The sequence below is a fragment of the Echiichthys vipera genome, assembly GCF_963691815.1.
Source record: "Echiichthys vipera genome assembly, chromosome: 11".
NCBI classification, from domain to species: Eukaryota; Metazoa; Chordata; class Actinopteri; order Perciformes; family Trachinidae; genus Echiichthys; species Echiichthys vipera.
This window is the reverse complement of record NC_139836.1, coordinates 16,348,456-16,373,736: the sequence shown is the minus strand read 5'-3', so window position 1 is coordinate 16,373,736 and position 25,281 is coordinate 16,348,456. Positions and strand designations below refer to the sequence as shown.

General features: G+C 39.9%; 4 protein-coding genes across 4 annotated transcripts; 3 read left to right on the top strand and 1 right to left on the bottom strand.

Annotated features, from left to right (window-relative positions):
• Positions 1–3,670: 3,670 nt before the first annotated feature.
• Positions 3,671–6,067, top strand: msx3 (muscle segment homeobox 3). The gene is made up of 2 exons (XM_083923390.1): positions 3,671–4,140; positions 4,446–6,067. Exons 1-2 carry the CDS (start codon positions 3,777–3,779, stop codon positions 4,850–4,852), a joined length of 771 nt encoding a protein of 256 aa, XP_083779516.1. The 5' UTR covers positions 3,671–3,776; the 3' UTR covers positions 4,853–6,067.
• A 196-nt stretch (positions 6,068–6,263) lies between these two features.
• On the bottom strand, positions 6,264–10,124 carry znf511 (zinc finger protein 511). Its single transcript, XM_083922576.1, has 6 exons — positions 9,764–10,124; positions 9,571–9,644; positions 7,616–7,817; positions 7,330–7,454; positions 6,696–6,938; positions 6,264–6,387 (listed from the first exon to the last, which is right to left on the bottom strand). Exons 1-6 carry the CDS (start codon positions 9,944–9,946, stop codon positions 6,315–6,317), a joined length of 900 nt encoding a protein of 299 aa, XP_083778702.1. The 5' UTR covers positions 9,947–10,124; the 3' UTR covers positions 6,264–6,314.
• Positions 10,125–11,776: 1,652 nt separating this feature from the next.
• Positions 11,777–20,756, top strand: adam8a (ADAM metallopeptidase domain 8a). Its single transcript, XM_083922670.1, has 25 exons — positions 11,777–11,844; positions 11,930–12,039; positions 12,176–12,249; positions 12,362–12,440; positions 13,237–13,313; positions 13,732–13,963; positions 14,677–14,754; positions 14,922–14,990; positions 15,557–15,726; positions 15,839–15,920; positions 16,060–16,202; positions 16,308–16,485; positions 16,599–16,688; positions 16,859–17,054; positions 17,144–17,225; positions 17,322–17,502; positions 17,586–17,672; positions 17,921–18,005; positions 18,296–18,407; positions 18,527–18,725; positions 19,076–19,123; positions 19,239–19,289; positions 19,391–19,441; positions 19,560–19,634; positions 19,952–20,756. The coding sequence occupies exons 1-25, from the start codon at positions 11,799–11,801 to the stop codon at positions 19,994–19,996; spliced, it is 2,640 nt and encodes an 879-aa protein (XP_083778796.1). The 5' UTR covers positions 11,777–11,798; the 3' UTR covers positions 19,997–20,756.
• Positions 20,757–21,413: 657 nt separating this feature from the next.
• Positions 21,414–25,120, top strand: spef1 (sperm flagellar 1; the record flags this gene model as incomplete). Its single annotated transcript, XM_083923237.1, has 6 exons — positions 21,414–21,522; positions 21,723–21,834; positions 22,848–22,995; positions 23,103–23,164; positions 24,382–24,487; positions 25,007–25,120. The coding sequence occupies 6 exons, from the start codon at positions 21,414–21,416 to the stop codon at positions 25,118–25,120; spliced, it is 651 nt and encodes a 216-aa protein (XP_083779363.1).
• Between the last annotated feature and the right edge of the window lie 161 nt (positions 25,121–25,281).

Genomic DNA, 25,281 nt, shown 5'->3' with positions numbered 1-25,281 from the left:
GTGTTGTTGCAGTTCCCTTCAAGCTCAGATCAGATAAGGACAAACTTCATTGGGAAGACCTCAGGGGCCTGAGTGATACTGAGCTGCAGCCAAGCATGCCTGTATGCTTGACTTTATTACCTTTGCAAATGAGCTTTGTTTTGTTTGTCCGTTTGTCAGCAGGACTCTGGAAAAACTATAGGCTCGATTTTTATAAAGCTTGATGGAAGGGTGAAGCATGAGCCAAGGAACAACCCATAAAATTTTAGGGTGGATACACAATTCATTTTTACTTTCATTAACAGTGCAAGATAGGGCAAGACCTTGGTAGAGGTCTGCGCTCCCCAAATGCTCTGCCAGTTATTTGAGTAATTAACGTAACACCCATATCAATCATGCCAATGTATAGTGTGAGTGTTGCAAACATCTAGACCAAAATGCCTCCGGACACAATTGGATAGAGCAATTAGCTCTACGAAATGACGTAGAGCTAAGCAGAAAACAATGGTGGCCATGTGTTTAGTATGCAAGAAATAGACAATACAGAAGCATAATCTTGATACATATTTAATCAGCACTGCCTAATTTGACAGTTCGATCTGAGTTTTGTGATCCTGGTAAGCTGAGAACACCAGTTATGTTTGTAACTATGATGCTACGGATGACTGGATGATGACGCTGTCAGTCATCCTCTTTAACCTGTGACTGTAACGTGTGACCGGACACTAATGATATTTACAGTGGAATATGAGACTTGACTTGTTACTAGTGTTTAAAGATGAGAGACCCATTAATGGACACAAGCATAGATGACTGTCATGTCTCTGCATGACATGGACCAAAACATAAATACACTTGTGCATGTGGAAATCAACACTTCATTCTGTCTGTGAGGATAAAGAGAATTCATAGAGTGTGACTTATTGTAGACGTCAGCATGGAAAGTAAAGCTTGTGATCTCTCATCCATTGACATTTGGACCTACAAATGTTGGCAGGTCCACTCACACACAGGATAATGTTCTGTTATGCTTCACTGGGCAGGCCTCCCGTCTCTTTTAAAGACGATACACTTTCACCACAAAGTTCCCCGCTGTGTGTTTTATAAATGTTTATCCCACATAACTCTTGCCCCCCTCCCCAAAGTTTGCATAGGCCCTGCCAGCTCTCATGAAAGAGAAAGATTTAAAAAATTAAATTAAATATATAAAGCCTGTTTCAACATGTTTGGTTTGAAAGAAAAACTCTTTTTGAAACCGCAATTAAGTTCTTAGACAGTTGTACACTTTGGCAAGGCAGCAGGAATCAGAGAGGTGTGTGTGTGTGTGTGTGTGTGTGTGTGTGTGTGTGTGTGTGTGTGTGTGTGTGTGTGCGTGTGCGTGCGTGCGTGCATGTGTGCGTGCGTGCGTGCGTGCGTGCGTGCGTGTGTGTGTGTGCGTGTGTGTGTGCGTGTGTTTGTGTGTGTGTGTGTGTGTGTGTGTGTCTCTCATCCACTGATGGATTGTCATGGAATTTGGTATATTTTTGGTAGAGACATCATTCTTAAATGTTGACCCCTCATGACTTTGGTGACCAGCACCAAAAACAGGTAAAAGCTTTCACATAAAGTAAAGTATAACAACAGGATGAACTTTACGAAACCTGTAGTGCAGATACTGCACTATATATAGATATTTATTTTTCAAACCAAAACACTCATTGAATCTTCTGGCATGTGCATGTTACTCAGAGAGAAGTGGGAAATATAATTTACTCATTCAGTACAAAAAAATGGGAGGGAAACAAAACATTACAGATCGCACTACATCCCTTTTCAAACAGGGGGAGAGTGAGAGTGGTAATATTCACAGTAAGTAGAGGAGAATGCAATGCTGTCGGGCACTAAATTACAGTCATTGAGAGCTTGTATGGTTACCCAGCGATCTATCACTGTCACACAGAGAGGGAGAGGGGGAGCGAGAGCAGACAGGCGCCAGGCGCAGCAGCATCAAAGCAGAAAAGTACCTCAGGGAGAGAAACAGTTAACTCCATTTAACCAATTGTCCTACAGACAGACAGTCAGTGTTGCTGCTGCAGGCCCAACAACAGTTCCCATAAGAAAGAAAAGCACTAACATATTTGGTTTCACTGAAAATGATTTGACTTGATTTGAAGAGCTGCATAACAAGTCCGATTTGGATGGGCCACTTCAATGGGCCTATGCAGCATTAGTTAGGGTTCTACTGTCTCTCAAAGGGATTACAGACAACGAACACAATAGGTTGAAATATGGGCAGTACACAGCCATGGATAATTTGATTACAGGCCACAAGACAGAAATGTATAATGATAATAACTCTTAAGAGTATAAAAAGTACTGTTAATCTCAGCCTGGAGAGCCTCGCTGTCTTAATGAAACACGTGATAAACTATTATAACATATATTTAAGAACAAATGTTCAGACGATGTCCTACAACAAGTAACGGCACTATAGTTTCGACAACCTAACAAAAAAAATGTATACCAGTAAACTTTTGTAAACGGCATTTTTGGGTCTGTCTTTTATTAAGCCTGATTTCCTTTGGGCACTTGGGCTGTAAAACCAAAACAATCAGTTTAGAGACTCTGCTCTGTAGGGCTGAGGGGAAGTGAAGAGATGGGTATTAATTCCCTTTGAGTTATTCACTGCAAGAAGCACCTTTCGCTTATAACAATGAACCTCATCTGCAGTACTGTTAACATTAAACACCGATCAGTGCAGTTTTAAAGTTAGTGTAAGCTATGTAAAGAGTTTTAAGATGGTAAATTAAGTAGGGTCCACATTTGATTTGTATCTGTCATAACATAAATAACAGAATGCCACATTCGTTACATTATATGTCAGTGATGTTATCTTTACGTTACAACAACCCATCCAGACCTCTCAGATCGTCTGGGACAGGTCTGCTCTGTGTCCCCAGAGTCAGAACTAAACATGGAGAGGCAGCATTCAGTTTTTATGCTTCACATATTTGGAACAAACTTCCAGAAAACTGCAGGTCTGCTGCAACTCTTAGCTCTTTTAAATCAAGACTGAGGACTTTTCTGTTTGCCGCTGCTTTTCAGTAAACTGCACTGTAACGTCTGTAACTGTAACAATCTTTTATGTTTCAAAAATAATCTTTTATGCGTTTTAAATCTTTTATATGTTTTAATTGACCTTTTATATGTTTTAAATGTAGATGTTTTATGTGTTATTTCTTCCAATACTTTTAATGTTTAATGTGACGCACTTTGAATTGCCTTGTTGTAGCCTTGCCTTACAATGTTTAAATGTGCACAAATGAAACCCATCGATGCCAGTGCACCAGTACCTGAGGAAGATGGTGCTGATGTAGGAGGCCACTGCTGGAGAGGGCCGACAACAAAAAATCCTGTGTGAAGGGACAGGGGGACAAGAGAGCACGAGGGAGGAGGGGGGATTTTACTTTGGGGACTCAGAATTCCGTGCCACGCCCCTGATCTGAGGTTTAGTCTGTCAAGGCACCACAGGCGCATGAAATGGACCACAACACTGCTATTACACAGTGCTGACCTATCAGAAACCATTTTAGCCGAGTCACGTGGGAACATCGACGGATTGATAGGCAGGCGGAAAGATGAGAGAGGAACTTATGGCACTTCACTGAAGTAGAGGCAAGTCCGTGCGTAAAACACTGGAGTTTACCTAGCAGCTGCATGCGCAACATTGGAGGACCCTGGGCAAAAACAGAATTCCGCGAGTGAAAACGCGAGAAGAAAAAAACAGCAACGGGGAGAGCGGCGAGAAAACTGGTTGTATGGCACCTCAGTCGTGCGTAATGAATCCTGCGCAGGGATCACCGCCCTCGGGTGCTCCAGGGGAGACCTCACCAGAGGACCGAGCCGCTGGTGGGACAAGAACGGACGAGCTGGACCTGTCATCCGTCCGAAGGTGTAAAACCAAAAGTTCAGATCTGCCTTTTAGTGTGGAGTCTCTCATATCAGACAGGACGCCGGACAGAAGCCCCCACTCCCTCGAGCCTGGTTCAGGATGCGTCAGGAAAGAGGAGACCGAGTGTGCGTCACCGAGGGGACTTTATCGGTCGGAACCAGAGGCGGTGGATCACAGCGACGACAAGGAGACGAGCCCCTGGGGTCAGGCTCCTTACGCATCTCCTCCAAGTGAGTGTAGGATATTCTTTCTTTTTTATTCTGAGAAACTTTCCAACAGTCTTACACTGTCTCCAAATTATATATCAGTAGAATTTTGCACTGCCGAACATAGCACGAAATATACGGTTAATGTACAAAATATTTTACACCCTGTATTTTGCGGATATTACGCTGATAAGGAAACTCCATGTAAAAAGTTAACTCATCTTTTAAGAAATCTAGAAATGACGGAAATAGGTTTTTAAACTTTGAGAAGAGATTGTGTAGATCACACATTTTCTATTCCAATAATTTGCCTCTAAATATATTTGCAGAACTTCCCGGCACGGCATCGTGCAATCTACGGAAACACAAGAACAACAGGAAACCCAGAACTCCCTTTACAACCTCTCAGCTGCTTTCTCTGGAGAGGAAGTTCCGACAGAAACAGTACCTCTCCATCGCAGAGAGAGCGGAGTTCTCCAACTCCCTCAGCCTCACAGAGACTCAGGTCAAGATCTGGTTTCAGAACCGCAGGGCCAAGGCCAAGAGACTGCAGGAGGCCGAGCTGGAGAAGTATAAGCTTGCCGCGAAGCCGCTACTGCCGGCCTTCGCTTTTCCCTTCCCCCTGAGCGCACCCATGGGGGCACCGTCCCTATACGGGGCACTGAACGGACCGCGGCCTGCCTTCCCCGTTCCAGGATTATTCAGTGGACCATATGGGATGTACTACCTGTCTTAACACGCACTAACTTTGAACTGCACCGTTGGGAAAGTTGCCTTTTTTTAAAAATGCCTGCATACAGCAAATGATTTCCTGAGTCAACCTGTAAACTATTTTCCGTTATAAAAGAAAAAATATATTTTCCACACAGATGCTCCGGTAGAACAATCTGGTTCAATTTTAAAATCGCATTATTTAAGTGAAATATTTTCACTCAATTGGCATTTTTTACTCATTTTCTATATGAATAATGAGATTGACTTTGCAATTTGTTAACACGGTAATTGATGCAGTTTATCCAGTTAAATCTTTATATATGACGGACTCTCGCTGAGCTGATTTAAATTCCGACTAAATCTTCAAATTGAACGTGTTGTGAGATTTTTATTCCGACAGAAGTATTCTCTAAATATTTGAGTCAGTCAAGGTGGTTTTCGTGTCAGTAAGAGAAGAACGCCTTATTTAAAGGCCTGTAACTTTGGGTTAAAAAGCAACAAGTGATGGCTCACTGAAGAGATTTCGATTGTTTTTTTTTTATATTCCAGAGGCCTTTGAATATTTCGCCCACATTCAGATAGACTCTTTCATATCCTGGAGGTGGAACGATTAAGTTACCTAACAAGTTGGATTTGTATTGTACCTTAAATTGTGATCAGAGCAGGCTATGAAGAGGAAACTCAACAATCACACACACACAATTAGTCCTTAAAGTATATACATATATATATATATATATAATTATATGTGAGTCATCTAGCTCATAATTAATAATACGAACCATCATGGAACAGACTAAGTGCCTTTTTTCATTGTTGTAATTAAATCAAATATACCTAAACAATGTTTTTAAGTGTCATCTTCAAAAATATGTTTACCTGTCATTACCAGTGACTTTTCACGTTAACCACATCTTTCAAGATCAATTAACTAGTACAATATCTAAACGACACAATTTCTGTTTGGTGTTTTTCTCAATAGTTCCTTATAATTTTCCCTGTTTCAAAAGTAGAAATCAGCGATAAAAGGAATCTGTTTTACGTTTGTCATTTAAAAAAATGTATCGTTTTTATATTACCTCAAAATGACTTTTTTGCACAGATGTTCAAAGAGCTCTTAAAAGTCCAGTTTCATAACTAAATGTAAATAAAATTCATCAGCTATTTTTGCAAACACTCAAAAATGCTAAACATGACTGATATACTCACATCAGTCATTTGTGCACAGTGTATTTTATATCTGATGGGTCAAAAGATGTTTTTGTACAATTATTAAAAATCTATTATGTAAATTCTGACATGTCTTGTTTTTCTCTTCTAAAAAACTTCACATCACCCAAACTACTTTTTTGTAAGAAAAAAATATATATTTTATTGTACGTCCAGAAACATATGACACAACACAACATATGTTAATAGATTCTGTTACAAGACAAGGTTATAAATCTATTCATCTTAGATAAAAGAAACAGAATTCTGGTGTTTCATTTCCTCCTTCCCCGCCGCCCTCTGAATCCTCGGACGGAGCCGTGACCGAAGCACACAGTTGCGGGGACACTGAGAGAGGAGAACACAGCTGGTGTTTTGTATCTGAGATTGTTTATCCTTTAAATAAGATAAGATATAAACGTACATACATTGTAAATTATATAATACTGCACATAAATGCTAGAAAGAACCCATCCTACAGTTTGGTTATTCCAGACCTAACTACAAAATGGAACAAGTATTACCTTAAGAAAACTGGACTCCCCAGAATTAACATTAAAACATCTCAAAAATAGCTGACTTAGTCTTTCTTACTACAGGGCTAAAACTGCCTGAGAATATCCAGTATTTTCCAGCCAACTTGTTTAAAGACTAACCTGTAGGAGTATCGTGGCTTCAGTGGCTCGGTGCTTGTAGAAAGATTGATGTCCTCTGCAGTAGAGGCAGACTTTGCCATGTGTGCAGCTTCTTCCTCGGACACATGCGTCTCCATGGATTCTCCCTGCTCGAGTTGGTCAGACATCACATCGCACATAACCTCACCCAGACCCTCAGACTCGCACACCTCGTCCACTGCCATGGCTGTATCTTTCGGCTGTGGTCTCTTCATCTGTCGGGTTCTATTAACAAAGACATGATATTAGAAACACAAGGGTATTTATGGAAATACAATGATTTGACAATCATTTAAACCAGTTTACTGTTTATTTGGTCAGAAAAGGATACAAAAAAATGGATTTATGGCAAGTCACATTTTAGTTGAGCTTTTAAAGAAACGTTCACCAAATTAGTTTCAATAAAGCAGCGAAGAAAAGCTCAGTCTATAGCTTGCCTGATCATGTGGTGTTAAAAAAATGAAACATCGCTTCAAGTCAGAAATTTCAATTTAGAGCCAAAATGATCTTTTCTATAACAAGTGTGGACTCTCCCAAGACTTAAACGCTGCACAGCAATATATTTCAACTGAGTGTTGTTTTGCTGCCATCTGATGGACAAAATATGCAGTCTCACCCTCTTTCCTTTTTGGTTTTGTCAAATCTGAAGTCTGGAGGATACTTGTGAACTCTTATTAGATGGTCTTTCCTGTGTATACTAGTCCTGAACTTCTGTCCACAGCCCTCCACCAAACACTGGTACTGAAAAATGAATGAATGAATGAAACATCAGGGAAAACTTTAAAGACTCAGTATTCATTTTCAAAGAATGTTTAAGATATTTCAGTTGCTCGATAACTTTTTGCTTAAGCTTAAGAGCAAGACAAAGGTGTCAGGGGAAATTATACAACCCTTTGGCTTACCATATCTTGCCTCTGGGCGAGGATAGTGAAGAGAGAGTCGTGCCATTCCTGAATGTGAATATCTAGGAGCCGGGCACTTGGCAGGGAGCGACGGCAGGAGCAGCACACATGTCTGTGAAGGGAGTTGTAGTGGTGCTCATACTCCTCCAAAGTGCTGAAGACTGCACTGCAGCCAGAAATGTGACAGGCAAACTCAGAAACACTGAGAAAAGACAAGAAAAGGAGGAAGGTGACTGGCAGCCTGACACACACTGAAATTACAACTGGTTGCACTTAAAAAGGGAAGAATTGACAGAGCAAATAGCTAAGAAATAACTGTTTCAGGGGGACAGTTTGTTGTGTGTTGGTTTATTTCTGGAGATAACTGGTCAAATACAAAGTAGTAGACCAGTTGCTTCTTTAGACTGATCATTTTCCAACATATTAAATGATCATATTCATGGAAGATTGTAATTTAGGGGCGAAAAAAGTAAATAGAAAAGTGATTCTCAAATGTTCTATTCTAGAAAAAAACCTGCACTCTGTTCTTTTTTATTTATTTATTTCTAACAACTAACATTAATCAGAGTAGTCTGTAAAATAGTAAAAGACACCTGACACAAATCAGTCATACTCAAAATTATCCAGGATCAGGCTTATTTGTCAAATGCCATAACATTTCTTTAACTCACTAACCTACCTCAAGAGCAGCATGAGTATCATTTTAATGTATAATTAGCTTGGTGCTTGTGGTACTTTTCTGAAATTGTTTCACTGACTTAAAACATCTGAAATCATTCAGATAAATCTATCTCATAGGTAACATTAGCTAAAGCTTGTTTTGTTGTATTTGTGTAAAAGTATGCATGTGCAAAGTTATACTTGTAATGTGTTTTGCTCTTCCGTCAATGATATTGTCTACCCTGAAATAAAAAGGGCTGTATGCTAAGTTTTATAATGTAGCTAGCTAGATAAGGTTTTTTTAAAGGTTGAATATGTAGAATCTTTATAAAGTATTATTAATTTATTTTAAATAATACACATACAGGGCGTTTTGAGGGGTACAGAATGAAAGTATTGCATTTCTATAAAAAATACATATATTTAGTCTGAATTGACATATTTTTTTAAATTGACGGGTTCGACAATGACTTTCTGTCATGTTCTGTTTACATTGTACCACCCAATAGCGGCTTGCATTGCGGGTTACCAGGTATAGTGGCCCTTTGTCACTATCGGCACACATTGCTGATTCCACTGGCTTGTATGCGTGCCGGTGTATAACGAGGTGTAGTGTCACACAAGACCAGGTCCAAACATTTTTGTTTCATTTATTTTAGACCGGTTAGGAACAATAAACTTATTTACAGCATTCATAATAACGTCCCGATCAACTGCCAAATAAACTCACAATTAACACACCATGGCACGGTCAAAAACTGTATGCTTTCTGGTGTGCGCACCTGAGCTGATTGACCCACATACCTTTATAGAAAAACTTTAGGCCTTGACAAATACTGCCATCTATCGGCATAAATGTGCACAACACATATACAAAACAGAAAATTAACAATATGGCTCCTACACCAGGGTTGTCTGTTGTTCAGCTACAGAAACAAGGAACCATTTTGAGTTGAGAGCTAGCTAGCTAATCGATTACACACCACTAACAGAAAGACTTCCAGTTGAAGACTGGTTAACATTAAATACTATTGTAAAATCAATTGATTGGTCGAAATTATTAATTTCCCTGTATGATTCATCACTTGACACACTCAGCATTGAACCTGGCAACCCGACTACTGGAATTATTTTTTGTTGTTGCCACTTCGATCTTGATACCCAAGATGGCGGTGTTCTGCTCATTCTTCATATTCAACCTTTAACTGAATGCATTGATCCTGTACCACAACCGCACACAAGCTTACGTTATTACAAAAGCTAAAATAAAACGTGAATAACTTGGTTTTCCATACCTGAGTACTGGCTTGTCCTCGGCCTCTGATATGTAGAGGTCTTGCAGGTACATGTGTCTGTGAACGTCCCCATCCTGTGAACAACAAGCCGTCACGTCACGTTGATTTTGGTTAACGTTAGGTTGTTATGGCGAGTACTTCAGCAGAATGAGTACAAACGGTCAGTCAGCTATGTTTGTTGTTGCTACGTTACCTCAAAGAGCTCGTGGTCCTTGTGCAGGTGGATGAGCTGCGGGCTGAAGTTAAACGGGTTCCCCTCCTCGTCCTCACTCTGCTTCGGCTTCTTTGTGTTTCCCGTCGGACAGTCTTCATCGCAGCTCTTTACTGACAGGTGTCCGTCTGTCATAAGTCGGCCCAACTCTGGCTGCTGTAGCATCGTCTCGTTGTCATGGGTAACGCTAGCATAGAAGCTAGAATGTTAGCATGCCTCAGTCAACAACACACAGACGTGTATTCGACATTGAGCAAATATGAGGCTAGACGCAGCAGAAAATCTACTTTCTAGTTCAATAAACGTGAAGACGTGACAAACCTAAAGAGTAAAGATAACTCCTACCCCAACTGCCGCGAAATGTTTTCTGCTTTGGGTGTAACGTTCGTGGTCGCGGAATGATGACATCATCTATTATGGGTTGTTTTTTCTCCCTTTCTTGTCGGTTGTCAAAAGCAGATTGATGTTGTTGTTTTTAATTTCAGACGTTTATTTATTCTAAATTTTTTTACAGTTTATGATTCCAGCTCAAACTGTTTTTTTTTTGTTTTATTTTATATTGAAAAAAGATTAAATATAGACTTTCAACGGAATTCCATTGCTAGGCAACAGCCTTGTTCCTTGTTAACTTCCTTTCAGTTGACGTCACTCACATGAACTGCAACAGGAAATAAACTAGGGCACATTTAGAATATTTATGTTTATCATTGAAAATGTCAGTATAGACCGTTTCGATGCTAAATATTCCAAAAAAGTCCTGGTTTATTTCACGTTGCAGTGAATGTGAATGACATCAACTGAAAGGAAGTTAACAAGGAACAAGGCTGTTGCCTGGCAATGGAATTCAATTAAAAAAGTCTATACAGTACTTTTTTTTACATGTTCCAGGGGTGATGCACCTTACCAAAAACGTATTTCTAAATGTAGAAATAATAATAACGTGCATTAAAATGTACAAAGACATTAAAACAGAAATGAACGAAGAATAACAAAAACGTATGGGGTGTGCTAAACCTAAAATTGGTATGCTGCCGACAGACATAAGAGCCCGACCATGCTTTATACATCCACGGGCACAACATTGAAAAGTTACATCCACTTCAGCAGGATGCAGGATGGATGTGTAAACTTGATAGGAAAGGCTTAAGACAACATTAATTATTGAGCTGGTATTTTTGCTTAACGTTACAATGTGAATATTCCAAATTACTGTAACTGTGTTTAAAATATTCTGTTTCACTGAACAACAAACAAGCTTAAAATGTCAGGAGTTGCAGTAGCCTAAAAGTACATATCACTATAATAGTAACAGCAAACACATTTACTTTCACAAAAACTTGCGCAAAAAACAAATGTAAAAGTAGAACTGCAGTAATTATGCAGTAACATGAAACACCAGCCTCTGAGCGAATGTACATGCTGCATTATTTTGCCAATAGATGGCGACAAAAGGCCACTTTGCTTTGCTGGGTCTGCTGCCATATGATCATGTATATAGTCTATGGATAGAACTGGATTTCTATTATTTTTAATTATTTTCCATAATTTGATACCGTTAACATGTGTACGTGTAGCTATACGTAAGTGATCTAGTCTATATCTGTGATTATAACTGTGTGTGTGTGACCTGTGAGTGATAAAAGTGAAAAATTATATCTGAGAGATGGAAAAAAAACCCGTATAAATAGGGCTCAATTTAATTACGATTGAGGGGAGTTTTAGGACAGCGACGGATTTCCTTTTTTCTTTTTTTTTGAACACAGCGTTTTTCATCCCCTTAAACCATGTCTGTAACTTAATTTGACTCACTCAGCACCTCACACAAGTCATATCCTTTTTTCTTTTAAAGAACAACGTTTTAACTTTGTTTTAAGGCTCGGATTGTGACTCATGTGGTTAGTCAACCTCAAATGGTAATTTTCAGGATATTACACAGCAGAGAGGGGCGGAGAGCCGAGGAGCCTATTTCCCTCACACTGCCAGCCACACAATGAGAGAGTCCGTCCGGTAGAGCAACATGCCATATTCTGGACATTTTATATGGATTTTCTTCTCCTCATGGGGTACGACTCTTCTTTCATTCTTCCCGTCTTCCTTCTTTTTATATGTATATCTTTCTTTTTGTATTATACAATATTGTACTTGCAGGAATAATTGCGGGCAGCGTGAGGACTCTACCTCATGTGATGAAGTACCAAACAGTGACACCTCAGAGGCTGAAGGACTCATCTCTCAGTAACGATGCTGCTACACACGAGGTAACACACACTCTACTGTACCATGTTATATTTAAAATCACTTTTTACTTTTCCAAGAATGTATTCAAGTAACTTCTGCTCTCTCTCTCTCGATCTATCTGTGTGTGTGTGTGTGTGTGTGTGTGTGTGTGTGTAGACATACCCTGATGTACTCCAGTACTCTTTGATGATTGCAGGGCGAAACTACACACTGAACCTGGAACAGAACAGGTGAGAAAATGTTTGGAACAGTGTTTTTTTTTTAAAGTGTGTTTTGTTTCCACACTTTGTTTCTTGATTTGTCATATATAATGACATTAAAAAAAAACACTTTTCATTTCAGAGATCTTGTTGGGAAAGACTTTTCTGTGACACACTATTCTGATCAGGGCACCCCAGTCACAACTACTCCAGATCTCAGGGTATGTTTGCATTCGTTCACTATTTCACTAACATTAATACAATGTATTCATGATCAGCTTGCTGAATAAACTGAGATGTGAGTGATTCAGAGGTCAGAAGCCAGGCCAGTCTACAACAGTACTACCAAAGATTAATTTTACCGTGCAGGGGTTAATTAAAAACAGGATATCCTTTGTCACCTGCCCGCCCACCTTCAGTGGTTTGGTTACATTGGCTTTTTCTGTGTTTGGTCTTTTTTGCTGTTTTGTAAAACACGGGTGTGGTTATTATGTCGACAGTCTAAAATCAAAGTTATCAATAAATACACGAAACAGGGTTTTACAATGCAGATCTCCATGCACTGATGTTTGCAGTAAAGTTACAAGTTTTCCAAAGGCTGCGCAACACAAATAACTAAACGCATGATTGTAATTCAATTTATAGATTATTAATTCTACAGATCCCAGTCATCATCATCTTCATCTACAAACGTCATGTCACGGGCATTTTATGCAATACGTGTCAGTAATTCCTCATTTCACAATATCATGTCATGATAAACTTAAGTTTCACAACTGTGAAGTTCCTCATTATAAGAGGGGACACCACCCACTGTGATGTTTGAGTCTAATGTGGAAGAGGAATTGACATATATGGTTAAGATTGTCATTTTGTCTGAGCTGTGACACATAGAGTACAATCGTATCTTCTTCAAATTAGACCACGTTGTTTTTGCACTGTGCTTAAGAAAAAAAAATGAAGTGTGAGCTGAAATATCTCCTTTGAGTCTGTGACAAATATTGGATGTGTGTTCAGGTTCACTGCTACTACCATGGGCACATTGTGGGAGTAGAGGACTCCTCTGCCAGTGTGGGAATTTGCTCAGGAATAAAGTGAGTAACTATGGATGTCAAATTTTTCTTTAAACCTCTATCATCATTTTTAAAAAGTTATTGTTTCTCAAAGTACAGTGCCAATTTTAATTAAGTCCAGAATGATTTGAGACTCTCATCGTGTCTCAGTACCAGGATCATTCCCTCAGCATCCATTCTCTCCATCACGACGACCATTAAGATTGCATGTGGCTCTGTGCCTCCAAGCCTGTAACCCAATCAACAACGGCCATGCAAAGCTGCCTTCTGTCTGCTATAAAAGACATGTTTGTCAGTGTCTATATATGTGTAAACTCAAAATGAAAACAAGTCTTGTAACCAGTTAAACTGAGATCTGTTTCATAATAAGATATGCTAAAGAAAAAGGAACTGTTTTAGGCTACTGTGTCCCCTCTGAAGTCCCTGTGTTGCACTTCAGGGGGTTTGTGCGTCTCCAGGACCAAATGTACCTTATTGAGCCTCTGGCTGGTTACGAGGCGGGACAGCAGGATGACAGACCGACCTCCGAAGCTCATAGTAAAGAGGGTCTTCATGCTGTTTACAACTACAAACACCTGAGGAGGAAGAGGAGCTCCTGTTCCCATGGAAACACAACCACTTTCTATGATCACGGAGCTCGTCCGTCTGGACTGTTCCAGCTCGGCAGCCTGGTAAAGATACACAGCGTGGACACACACACACAGAAATACACCAGGGTTTGAAGCCTACAGCTGATTTTTTAAAGTTTTTCTGCTGCATTCTTGAATTTGAAGTTGAATGCAAAAAAAAGAAAAGTGATAAGCATAAAATACTACTTTTAACCAGCTCTGTAAATGATCACGATACACAGTTCTTGTGTCATAATAGTTCTGTACCTGCATTTAGTTAGTCAAATTACACCCTTGATATTGGGAAAAAAATACTTTATGAGAGTCAAATAGTTAAAATATTTTTAATAATTATTAAGGTTTTGGTGCACTTCACATGAGCATTTAGTTGAATATTGAAAATAAGTATATTTTTCATATATACACTAAATTAGTAGTAGAAATTAGTGAGAATTTGCAATTAAGTATACTTTTTCAAAATACACTCAAAAGTAGCTTAAAATAAACGAATGAAAGTATACTTAAATACACATCTAATGAATTGGAATCAAAGTACATTTTAACAAAGCATACTGATTTTAGTATACCTTTTAAAAGAACACTTATGTACAATTACACTTGCACAAAAACACACTTAGTAACAGTGTTTTAAAAGGCGCTATACAAATCAGGTTTGTTATTATTTTATAAAACATACGTCTATATACCATAGCTGATACAAATGCAAGCACATACTTTTAGTATTGTTGATATCTTCCACTTTTTGTGTTAATCAGAGAAGCAGAGCCCAAATCAAAGACCGTACAGGAAAACCCAAGACAGTGGAGCTGGTTCTGGTGGTCGACAACACAGAGGTTTGATCCCCTGTTTTCCTTTTCTCTGACTGAGCCTGTTATAACACATAGCCTATTAATGACATTGATCATATATATGATAAACATTTCCCTTAAGAAGTATGTTATCTTCTATATCTAAGCTGTTGTAAGGTGTATTACTAATTCTAACAATCATTTCTTTTTAGTACAAGAAGTTTGGCAGTAAGAAGATAATAGAGGCCCGGGCACTTGAAATAGCAAACCATGTGGACAAGGTAAGGTTCTCTGTAGTCTATCAGTTCAAATGGTTCAACCTTGTTCTGGTTTAGGGGGGGAAATATTCTAAAGTTAAAATCAGTGTAAAAGCTTTACTTTGTGTAATTTTATAGGATTTCCCTTCTGGACTAATAAAGTATTCCATCTATTTTTCACCCGTAATTGACTGTATTTCCATTGGCGTCAGAAAAGACTTTCAACATTTTTCTCACAGTCCAGAACAGCCATGTGTCCCACACTTCATAAGAATACAAGAAAGCTGTCCTGATACTATCTGTTCTTTACTGACTGGAATCTGATCAAATGAAGGAACAGTCCTCTCACTGTGAAAATCTAACTTTAACTGTGAATCTTTACACCTCAGCTGATATGTTTCACACATATCACACAATCCTCTTTGCATGCTGGCCAACATGAATGCATCAGACAGCACTAGACCCAACAGTGGTGACCGCATCATAGATGAGACTTCAGAAATGTGTTTTGAACTATTTGCCTGACATCTCATTCTGTTTTTATTAATTTCCATTTTGCCAGTTTGTGCTAACGTGCTGCTCTGTTTCAGTTGTATCGCCCTGTGGGTGTCCGTGTGATGCTGGTAGGTCTGGATATCTGGTCATACAGAGATCAGATGGAGGTCAGCACTAACCCCGAGATCACCCTCGGCCGCTTCCTACAGTGGCGTCAGCGGAGTCTGCTGCCAAGGACCAAACACGACAACGCACAGTTCATCACGTAAGAGAACACAGCTGTTTTTTTAAAACTCCCTAATAGAAAGACAGTGCCAAGATGGTGTGTTGACCTGTCAGAGCTGGCGTCTAAACATTTCTTCCTTTGCTTCACTCAGAGGTGTCGATTTTGATGGTTCCACTGTTGGCTTGGCCAACACCAATGCAATGTGCACCTCTAATTCTGGGGCTGTCAATGAGGTGAATATGCTTTTTTGTGACATTTCTGTTGTTGTTTTTTAAAAGAAGAAGATATATACAGTAAAAGGGAAATGTATGCGAGTTGTGTGATATTATTTTCAGTTTTGCTTAACTCCCCTTTTCTCTACTGTACACACAGGATCATAACACTAACTCCATAGGAGTGGCATCTACTATCGCACATGAGATGGGTCACAACCTGGGCTTGTCCCATGATTCTGAAAACTGTATCTGTGGCTCCTTGACATCGAAAAAAGGCTGCGTCATGGCTGAGAGTGTTGGGTAAAAACATGGTTTCTCACTTGCACATACACTCCCCTACTCTTCTTCAACCCAAATTAAAGTTAATATTTAACTTTCTTTCTTGTTTTTGCTATCTTCCTGTAGCCTTGTGTTCCCAGAGCTGTTCAGCAGCTGCAGTCAGCAGCAGCTCAGCAGGTTCTTGGAGGAAGTAAACCCTCCCTGTCTGCTGGATACTCCTTCCACTGGTCGCATCTATGGAGGGCCAGTGTGTGGAAATGCCTTCCTGGAGCCTGGAGAGGAGTGTGACTGTGGCACTGCAGAGGTTTGTACATGCTGCGCTCACACAGGGTACATACGTACACACAATGGCATAACAAAAAAGCTTGCAACAGAGACTGGCTCGTAATATTCCGCACCCCTCCATCTGTCTCATAGGAGTGCAAGAATCCCTGCTGCAATGCTACGACTTGTAAACTCAATGCAGGAGCCCGCTGTGCAGAGGGAAAGTGCTGCCACAATTGTCAAGTAAGGAATACTCACTTTTTACTCTCTACGGTAGATGAGGGAAGTCACGCTGATACTAATTGTGTAACCATATAGCTAGACACGTCTGACTGCCGTCTGGCCGGTTATGTGTGACTGTTCTTATTTCGGTAGTCAGTACATCACCATCTGTGTTTCTCTCCGTGCTGCAGCTGAAACCGACAGGCAGCGTCTGCCGACCAAGGATGGGAGATTGTGACCTGGCAGAATACTGCACTGGCTTCTCTGCCTCCTGTCCGACTGACGCCTACACCCAGAACGGCCTGTCCTGCAACCGTGGAAAAGGATACTGCTACAACGGACTGTGTCCTTCACGGCAGGAGCACTGCAAGAGACTTTGGGGACCAGGTAAAATGCCAGTGAATTACAGTTTGGTTTAAATGTTCTTCTGATATGCCCAGACTCTTACACCTTACGTTTGTCACGATTGTGTTTAGATGCTGAAGTAGCTCCAGATGCTTGTTTCTACCAGTACGGAAACTGCAGAAAGACACTGTTTAGCCAGAGATGCTCAAGCCGGTATGTAACCAAAAGCCAAAAAAAGCACTATAATAGTGTATATTAACAGTGTGGTATTGGTCTTTGGTATCATTGCTTTGTGGTTTTTGGTTATAGAGATCAATCCTGTGGGACACTATTCTGCTCTGTAGGCTGGGAGTTTCCAGTGACTTCCAGGAAGTCCTTCTACAAAATAGGAAATGGAGACCTATGCAATGAGGCCACTATGAATCCTGAAGATAACTACCCTGCAGATCTGGGCATGGTACCAGTCGGTACCAAGTGTGGCAACAACATGGTAAGACAACTGTCAGTGGTGCTTTTAGCATCAATAAAACCTCTGTGGACTTCAGATCTGTGAACTGTGTCAATGTCTTCCAGGTATGCTACAATCAACGGTGTCAAGATACCAAAAACATAAAAGTATACGGAACAAACGACTGCTCTGCCAAATGCAACAACCACGGGGTGAGATATCTGATAACCTCTCAAATAATTTTTTTTTAAAAAAACAATTCTATTCCTCTTTCAAAACGTTATAATTCTTTATAGCTTCTACACTTTTGATATAATCAAACATGGATATTGTATCGTTTTAAAACATGCCGTACTGAAAAGTATTGAAGTATCGATACTCTTGACAACCTTTTGTCACAACACTTCAAGTGCTGTGTAGCCTTGATAACACAACTGACTGTGAGTGTGATCCCTGGCAGGTTTGTAACCATGAGAGTAAGTGTCACTGCGACCCCGGCTGGGCCCCACCTTTCTGCAACGTGGAGCAGTCAGAAGTCACTCAAGGTATTGCACAAGTCATAATATGCTTGACCTTTTAAATGGCCTCGCATCACACTGCTCTGTTTTTCCACCAAGATTTACTACTTGAAATAGATATTTCCATGGACTCTCACACAATTGTGCTCTGTTGTGATGAATGGCGAGTAAATGGAATTCCCCGGTCAGTCAGTACAGATGCACTAATCATGTTACGGTGCATTCTGTTTCCTGAGCGGATGACATACTCTGTTACGTGTTCATCCTTGAGCAATAAAGAAATATTGTTATTGATGTGTGTCTGTTTGCGTGTGCAGAGGGAAGTCTGGTGGTGTTTATCGCATCACTGGTGGTTGGCTTATTCCTGCTGTCGGTCGTGGTTAGTGGGAGTTTGATGTGCTGCATCAAAAAAAGGCAGCCTGCAAAAAGGTATGGGAAAAAAATATCCCTTTCTTTCTGTCTCTATTAGTTCACTGTGTATGTACATTCAGCCACATGGACGACACGTTCTGTCTTTTATTTTAGCTTCTGTGTGTATTTCTTTATAGATGCCTCCAATCTAACTCGGGACAATCCAACCCGTTGTTTCGTTCAAGCGGTGCACGAGTCAGCCCTCGCCTCGGGTTCACACACATCAGCCAGCCTACATTTGTGGAGTCTTCAGCTACTCAAGCCTGTAAACCTCTGTCTTTCGCAACTGCCGGACCACGTACCGGAGCGTTGAAGCCCAGTAGAGCAGCTCCAGTGGTGAGCTTCCATTTCAAACTAACAGCTTCAGCATCAGAGTGTAGTGATACGTCAACAACTGTGTTAGCTTTTCGTCTACATTAGACATGATATTTGCAGTAATGGCAGCTGTAGTTTGCATCCGAAACCACGTCATTGTGGTGTTTGTTCTGGGTAAGTTGTCCAAATTTGAAGCTGGTAAACAGCAAACACATGCCTGGCTGCTGAAGTGTCCCTGAGCCACACACTGGCAACCAATGAGCTCCAGTGATGCTATTCTCAGTGATAAAGCCACCATTGTAATGACGCCTCAAACACCAGTAAGGATTATGAACTTTGCCTTCACTCATCTCTTTTTTTGTCTCTCACAGCCACCTAAGAAATGGTCAGCTGTACCTCAACCATCAAAGATTCAACAGGTAATGTGATCTACTGCTGTTCCGTAGTTATTTAAATGTAGCATTATTTATGTGCAGTGTTTATTGTTTAGATTTGTACTCTATTTCAACCAGCAAATGAATGTTTTTTTTTAAGGTTGTAAAGCCTTTCATGCCACCTGTTTCAAGCAAGCCAATTTATACTGAGGTAAAATTGCATACAGACATTTTTTCTTTTCTTTTAAAGAACACTAATTGATTGCTTTGTTAAATTGTTTATCCATTTTGTTTGTCTTTTTCTTTTGTCAGAATAAGCCACTACCTCCGTCCAGACCTCTGCCACCACTTGCAACAAAAGCTGTAAGTGACACTACAGGTTATTTTTTTTCCCACCTACAATCTTAATATGTTTGCATTCACACATTTAACTGTTCTTGCCATTGTCACGTGTTTGAAAAGGGAAAATCTTCTCTTTAAGATCATGAAGCCAAAGCCTCCGATGCCTCAGATGAAGCCCTCTGCTGCCCGGTCTCCACTGCCACACACTCAGCTGGTATGTATTCAGACAGCAGCAACAGGGTCAACCACACTTTTCCTAAATCCTGCTGGTATCATGCTGGCAGATGATTACTCAGACATTCCTAATGTTATTTAAGGCATTCACGTTTATAAAGACATCTGTGGTTTTGGACATTGTCCCAAATAGCAGTGTAATGAATAAGCAGTGGCTCAAGGTTAGTGAGTTAGTAGGTATATAAACTTCTTCTGGGCATCACCGCATAATAAAGGGACACATGAGTTTGGTTAAAGACATATGTACTGAGAGAAGCTCACCAGAAGTATGTCGGTTAACAGCTCTTCTTTTTTTAGCTTGCAGGGAGAGTTGCCCTGATGCCCCAAAGCAGGCCCAGATGACAGAGGGAATAATTGTGTCTGCTGTAAACAATGAGATCCTCTGACAGAGGACACTGTTGTGGTCCCACCTAAGAAGGACCTCCAAATCCTCTCAGGAGACGAGTGTCATTTTAAAGTGGAAACAAAATCCCCTGACGGATCTGCAGCGATAAGTGAGCTTTTCGGTCAATGCTGAACTCACTGAGGATTACCACCGTCTGTGTCTTGCTTATAAGACTTCAGTATGTTGATGACAACCTGAAGCCGTGATTGACAGACTCAACTTCTGTGCTTGTTAAATGACAAATGGCTTATGCTGCCATGATGATGTTTTTAAGGAAAATGTCTCTGCCTTGATCCTTGGATATGTGAAAACTTTATGAGGCAATTGCACTTTTGACGCTGTAATCGTTTTACTGTAACTATTCCCTTAAAATTGGTTTTGGTACTGCTTTTCTAATGTTATAATTATGATTTGTAAAGTTGTTTTTTTTATGTGGAGCCCACGTTGGCACTTTACTAATTGTTTTCATTTAGGACTTGCCACAAAAGTTATCATTTTTTTTCTTGAACTTTTTTTGTACTAACCGAGGAAAGCTTGACTATGTGAGACTGAATTATTGATGACGCTGTTTTGTTTTGTGTGTTGACTTGACACGTGTTGACTGTCATTTTCAAGGGATTTTTTTATTGCATATTCTATGCAGCAGCCTCATGATGCCAATGATTGTGGTCTTTGCTTACCGTGAGGATTCATTCTGCCTTGATTGTCCTGCAAACTTTGAACTGAAAATTCATTTGAAGCGTTCCTATTTATTGAGATCTTCTTTTTGTCTGTAACATAGAGCTTGCAATAAAAGTGATTCAACACAATCAGTGTTTCTGGGTTTTTTTGAATGATTGATTGATTGAAATATTTATTTCGTAATTACAATTTAAAAAAAATAATTAATTAAATAAAAATGAATTAAAATTTAAGCAGAAAACGAAAACAACAACAATAATAATAATAATAATAATAATAATAATAATAATAATAGAGCAAACATGATTGTACCATTGCAGACACATAAAAATGAGACGCACAAATTAGAAAAAACACATACAAAATGAAATTTAAGCCAAAAAAATTAAACTCACATATTCGAAAAGGAGTGGGAAGAAGTAGCCTATAATTTATTTAACCCCACCCGTTCTCCATCACCACTTATCTTTATTTTATATCAAGATATCAATTAATATCAGCATATTTATTTATAATTTATAATATATGAATCGCCGTCTTCATAGAGACGCCGTAATCTGTGTTGCCATAGTTAATTGCGGTCGCATAGCAACGCCTTAAACAACCTGGTGTCGGGGGGAGCTAACAAGCTAGCTCAGTAAAACAGTTTGGATCTTTACAAACTGTCCAGAAACAAATGTCTCTTCAGGAAAAATGGACCGAGAACTAAGCGAAGAGGAACTGCAGCATTTGTACGCATGGATAGACAAAATATCTCTGTCCCGGCCCAAGAGACACATCACAAGAGACTTCAGCGACGGAGGTTAGTTGAGTTAGCCTTCGGTTTTTACTCAATCCACAGGGAGTTGGTAACTAAACAAGCAGCAGGAGTAATATGACCTGCGTCTCTATTGTCTCAATTATCTTGTTTACGTAGTTTACCAGCTCAAATGTCTGTTTGTTTGCTTGTTTGTTTATTCACTTGTACTGACTGCGCCTCTCTCATGAACCCTCTGTATGTAGTAATGGCTGCAGAGGTTGTCAAATGTTTCTTCCCAAAGCTTGTTGACCTGCACAACTATATTCCTGCAAACTCCACACAGCAGAAGCTCAGTAACTGGAACCTCCTCAACAGGCAAGACACCTCTCATTTTTTATGATTTATTTCCAATCAAATTGCATGTATGTATATAATGAAGGTGGCAGCTCTATATGGCAGGGGTCTCCAACAGGGGGAAATTATATGGAAATACGCATTAACCATGCCAAATCATAACAAAAGTCATCTCAAGACACTTTACATATAAAATAGGTCTTATAACTTATTTATGATTTACAGAGGCCCGACAAGCCCTCCATAAGCAGCAGCAAGTCGCACTATCTATAATAATCTATATACAGTATTTATCCAGCACTGCAGCGGCAACAAAAACCTTCCTTTTAACAGGCTGGACACACAGAAAAACAGATATTATGTATTTGTGAAATTAAGGAAGATTTACATTGATTAAAGGCTCACTGGCCTTTAAGTAAGGTATCAACTACATGGGCATAAGCTTAAGTATTAACTGTTTCTTCCATATGTAGGCCTATATTTAACATAAAACATGATGTTTAAGTATATGAATATGTCCAAAAAACATTATTTTAATAGGTTTAGTATTGTATGTATCATAAAAAGGTAAAGGCTACAGTATGTAGTAGGGGGTCCCCACTCTCTAGGATATAGGAGTAGGAGGTGACTGCACACAGCCGCTGCCCCTGAGCTGGAAAGATGAAGGCCTACATTTTCAGCACATTCTTACACAAACATACACTCAACAACAGAAAAGTTATCTCTTAATCCAAATGACAGTTTCGCCTTTCAATATTTTTGCTGCAAACACTGAGACAGAACTTTTGTCAAGCACTACCAAGAGCCTCCGCATCTGGCCGTGAGAACCAGTCCAACACACACCCACTCATCCTCTCCCAGGCCACTGATGTGGCACATTGCCAACTACAGATTTATGGGTCTTCATTATGCATCAGCATCAGATGAACCACTTTCAAGCTATGCGTATTGTAACTAATTTATATTTTTGTATTTGTTCTTTATTATTTTCATTAGAAACAGATGTGTGTTTTTTTCCCACCCTCTGTGGACAGGAAAGTGTTTTCCAAGCTGAACTTTCACGTGCCCGAGGAGACAGTGAAGAAGATTGTTCTGAGCACAGCAGGAGTGATAGAGTCAGTACTGAACGCCCTCAGGGAGAGTATAGACAAGAAACTGGAGCACACTACAGAGAATATACTGGTGTGTACTGCATGTGTGTTTGGAGACATACACACTATACGTCCCTTTTGTGTCTGTTTGAATGCTAGTTACAAGAAAGAAAAATAACCTTTTTTTTTTAAACTCAGGATTTGGAATATTATGACACCAGAAACCAGGGGAAACCTCATACAGGTAGAGAATGTATTCTGTAATTACATATAACCCATATTTCTTTACTCAAACTCCATCCATCCATGTGTAAAAGCTTTACCCTCTGACCGACATGTCTATTGACATATTTGATCATCAAGAGAAGATCCAACAAGTAGTTACTGGGATTAAATCAGTGACATGAGGAATTAACAAGAATGTGATGACTATGTTATGACCATACAGCTTGTGCATGATATATGTTTATGTTAGTGTCATTTGTGGAGTTTTGTTTGCTGACAGTCCATATTGGACAGTCCAAAATGTGCCTTTTTTTAGCACAGGGAGGGAAGTGGGAGTAATGTTAGACTATTTTTAGTAGTGTTGTGTCTACTGGTCATCTGACAAACACAAAATCAGCATATTCAAGACAAAATTAGGTGTTTTTTGAGGCTGAGAGGACTGTTTTGGTGACTCTGCCTCTGAAATCATATTAATACCAAGATCTTCTCTACTTCCTGCCCTCTCCAATCCCCTCCACAGACAGCAGCGGCCACACAGAGACACGAACATGCCTACATTTAACAGCATCAGACAGGACTGATTAGAGAATGCCACGACCTTTAGGGAGTGAATCGTTGACATGTCTTTCTTCTGTTTCCCACACCTCATCAGTCCCTGAAACAACCCCGTAAAGCTGACCTCGGGCCAGTGCCTCCTCCCTCTGCTCTTTCCTCTTCCATCTTCACTCCATCCGCTATCAGACACACAGCTCAGGTCCTCATATCAGCTCTCAACATCACCAGATGGCCTTTATCGCAGGCCTGAGCTTAGCACTGCAGGATTTAAAGGCCTCCTCATTTTTCTCTTTCTCCATATTCTAACCCTTCCATTCCCTCTCTCTCCCTCTTTCTGCTTAGGGTCATTGCCTATCTGCCTCCTATCATCATATCTTCCTCCCTTTACCCTAGTTGTGTCCATGAGATTTACTGGACGAATCCCTTTAGGTTTCTAACAACAGCAGAGTTTTTAGTCATCACATTGTGGTAATATTATACAGTTGTTGGAGAAATGTTTTGTTTTGTTGTCTTAAGAAATACGTCAGACTGAAGCGCAACTTATGGCTCAGCTGGAGGAAGAAAGGATGAAAGTAGAAGAAAATAGCAGAGTAAAAAATGGGTATGACTAAAATGTTGCTTCAAATGTGAATTGAATTATTCAAAAGCAGTGTTTAAATTGATGACAATGTGACTTTTATTTTATTTTGTTGTATAGTAAACAACAGCAAACGGTGCAGTTTTACTCAGAAATGGACCCTACTTTACGACTTTTACTGCAAGAAAAAGAGCAGGCTGTCATGGCTTTGCGGGAGACTGTGGAGGTACACACACACACACACACACACACACACACACACACACACACACAATCACACACACACAATCACACACGCTTGAATCCTGGAAACACTTGGCGGACTGGTAAAACATCTGCAAACAAAGTCATCTTGTGTTTCTTATGAGTAGAGAGAGAGAGAGAGAGACATTTAGGTGTGTGTGTGATACATATGCGTCATAAGCTGTGTCAGCAGTGGTCAGTGAGTCAGTATCTGCTCAGCGGATATAACTTTTCTTTCTTCTCCTCCTGTGGCCACATCTGCATGTGAGGAAAGAACAATGACACAAATGTGCAACATGTCCTTTTGCCACTTTAGGAAGTTTTCATCATTGAGATAATTCAGGTTTAAAAAATAAACCTTACCTACTTTCACCACATCCTTTTGCATCTGTGTGTGTGTCTGTGTGTGTGTGTATGTGTATGTGTATGTGTATGTGTATGTGTATGTGTGTGTGTGTGTGTGTGTGTGTGTGTGTGTGTGTGTGTGTGTGTGTGTGTGTAGATCTTGCAGATGAAAGTGACCCGGTTAGAGCATCTGGTTCACTTGAAGGACATTCGTATTGAAGATCTGATGCGGCATCTGGAGACTTACAAGGCAAAAGGCAATACACGCTGATACAAATACGTACACACTGAGAGGTTATTATGTTAGCTCTGTTATAACTCTGTAACAATAAACTCTTATTTTATGAAAATGTTTAAGTCAATGCAAAGGATCAGTTCATATACATACAGGTGTGGTATGTTTAAATAGAGTCTTGTTTTCTAAGCAAAGTG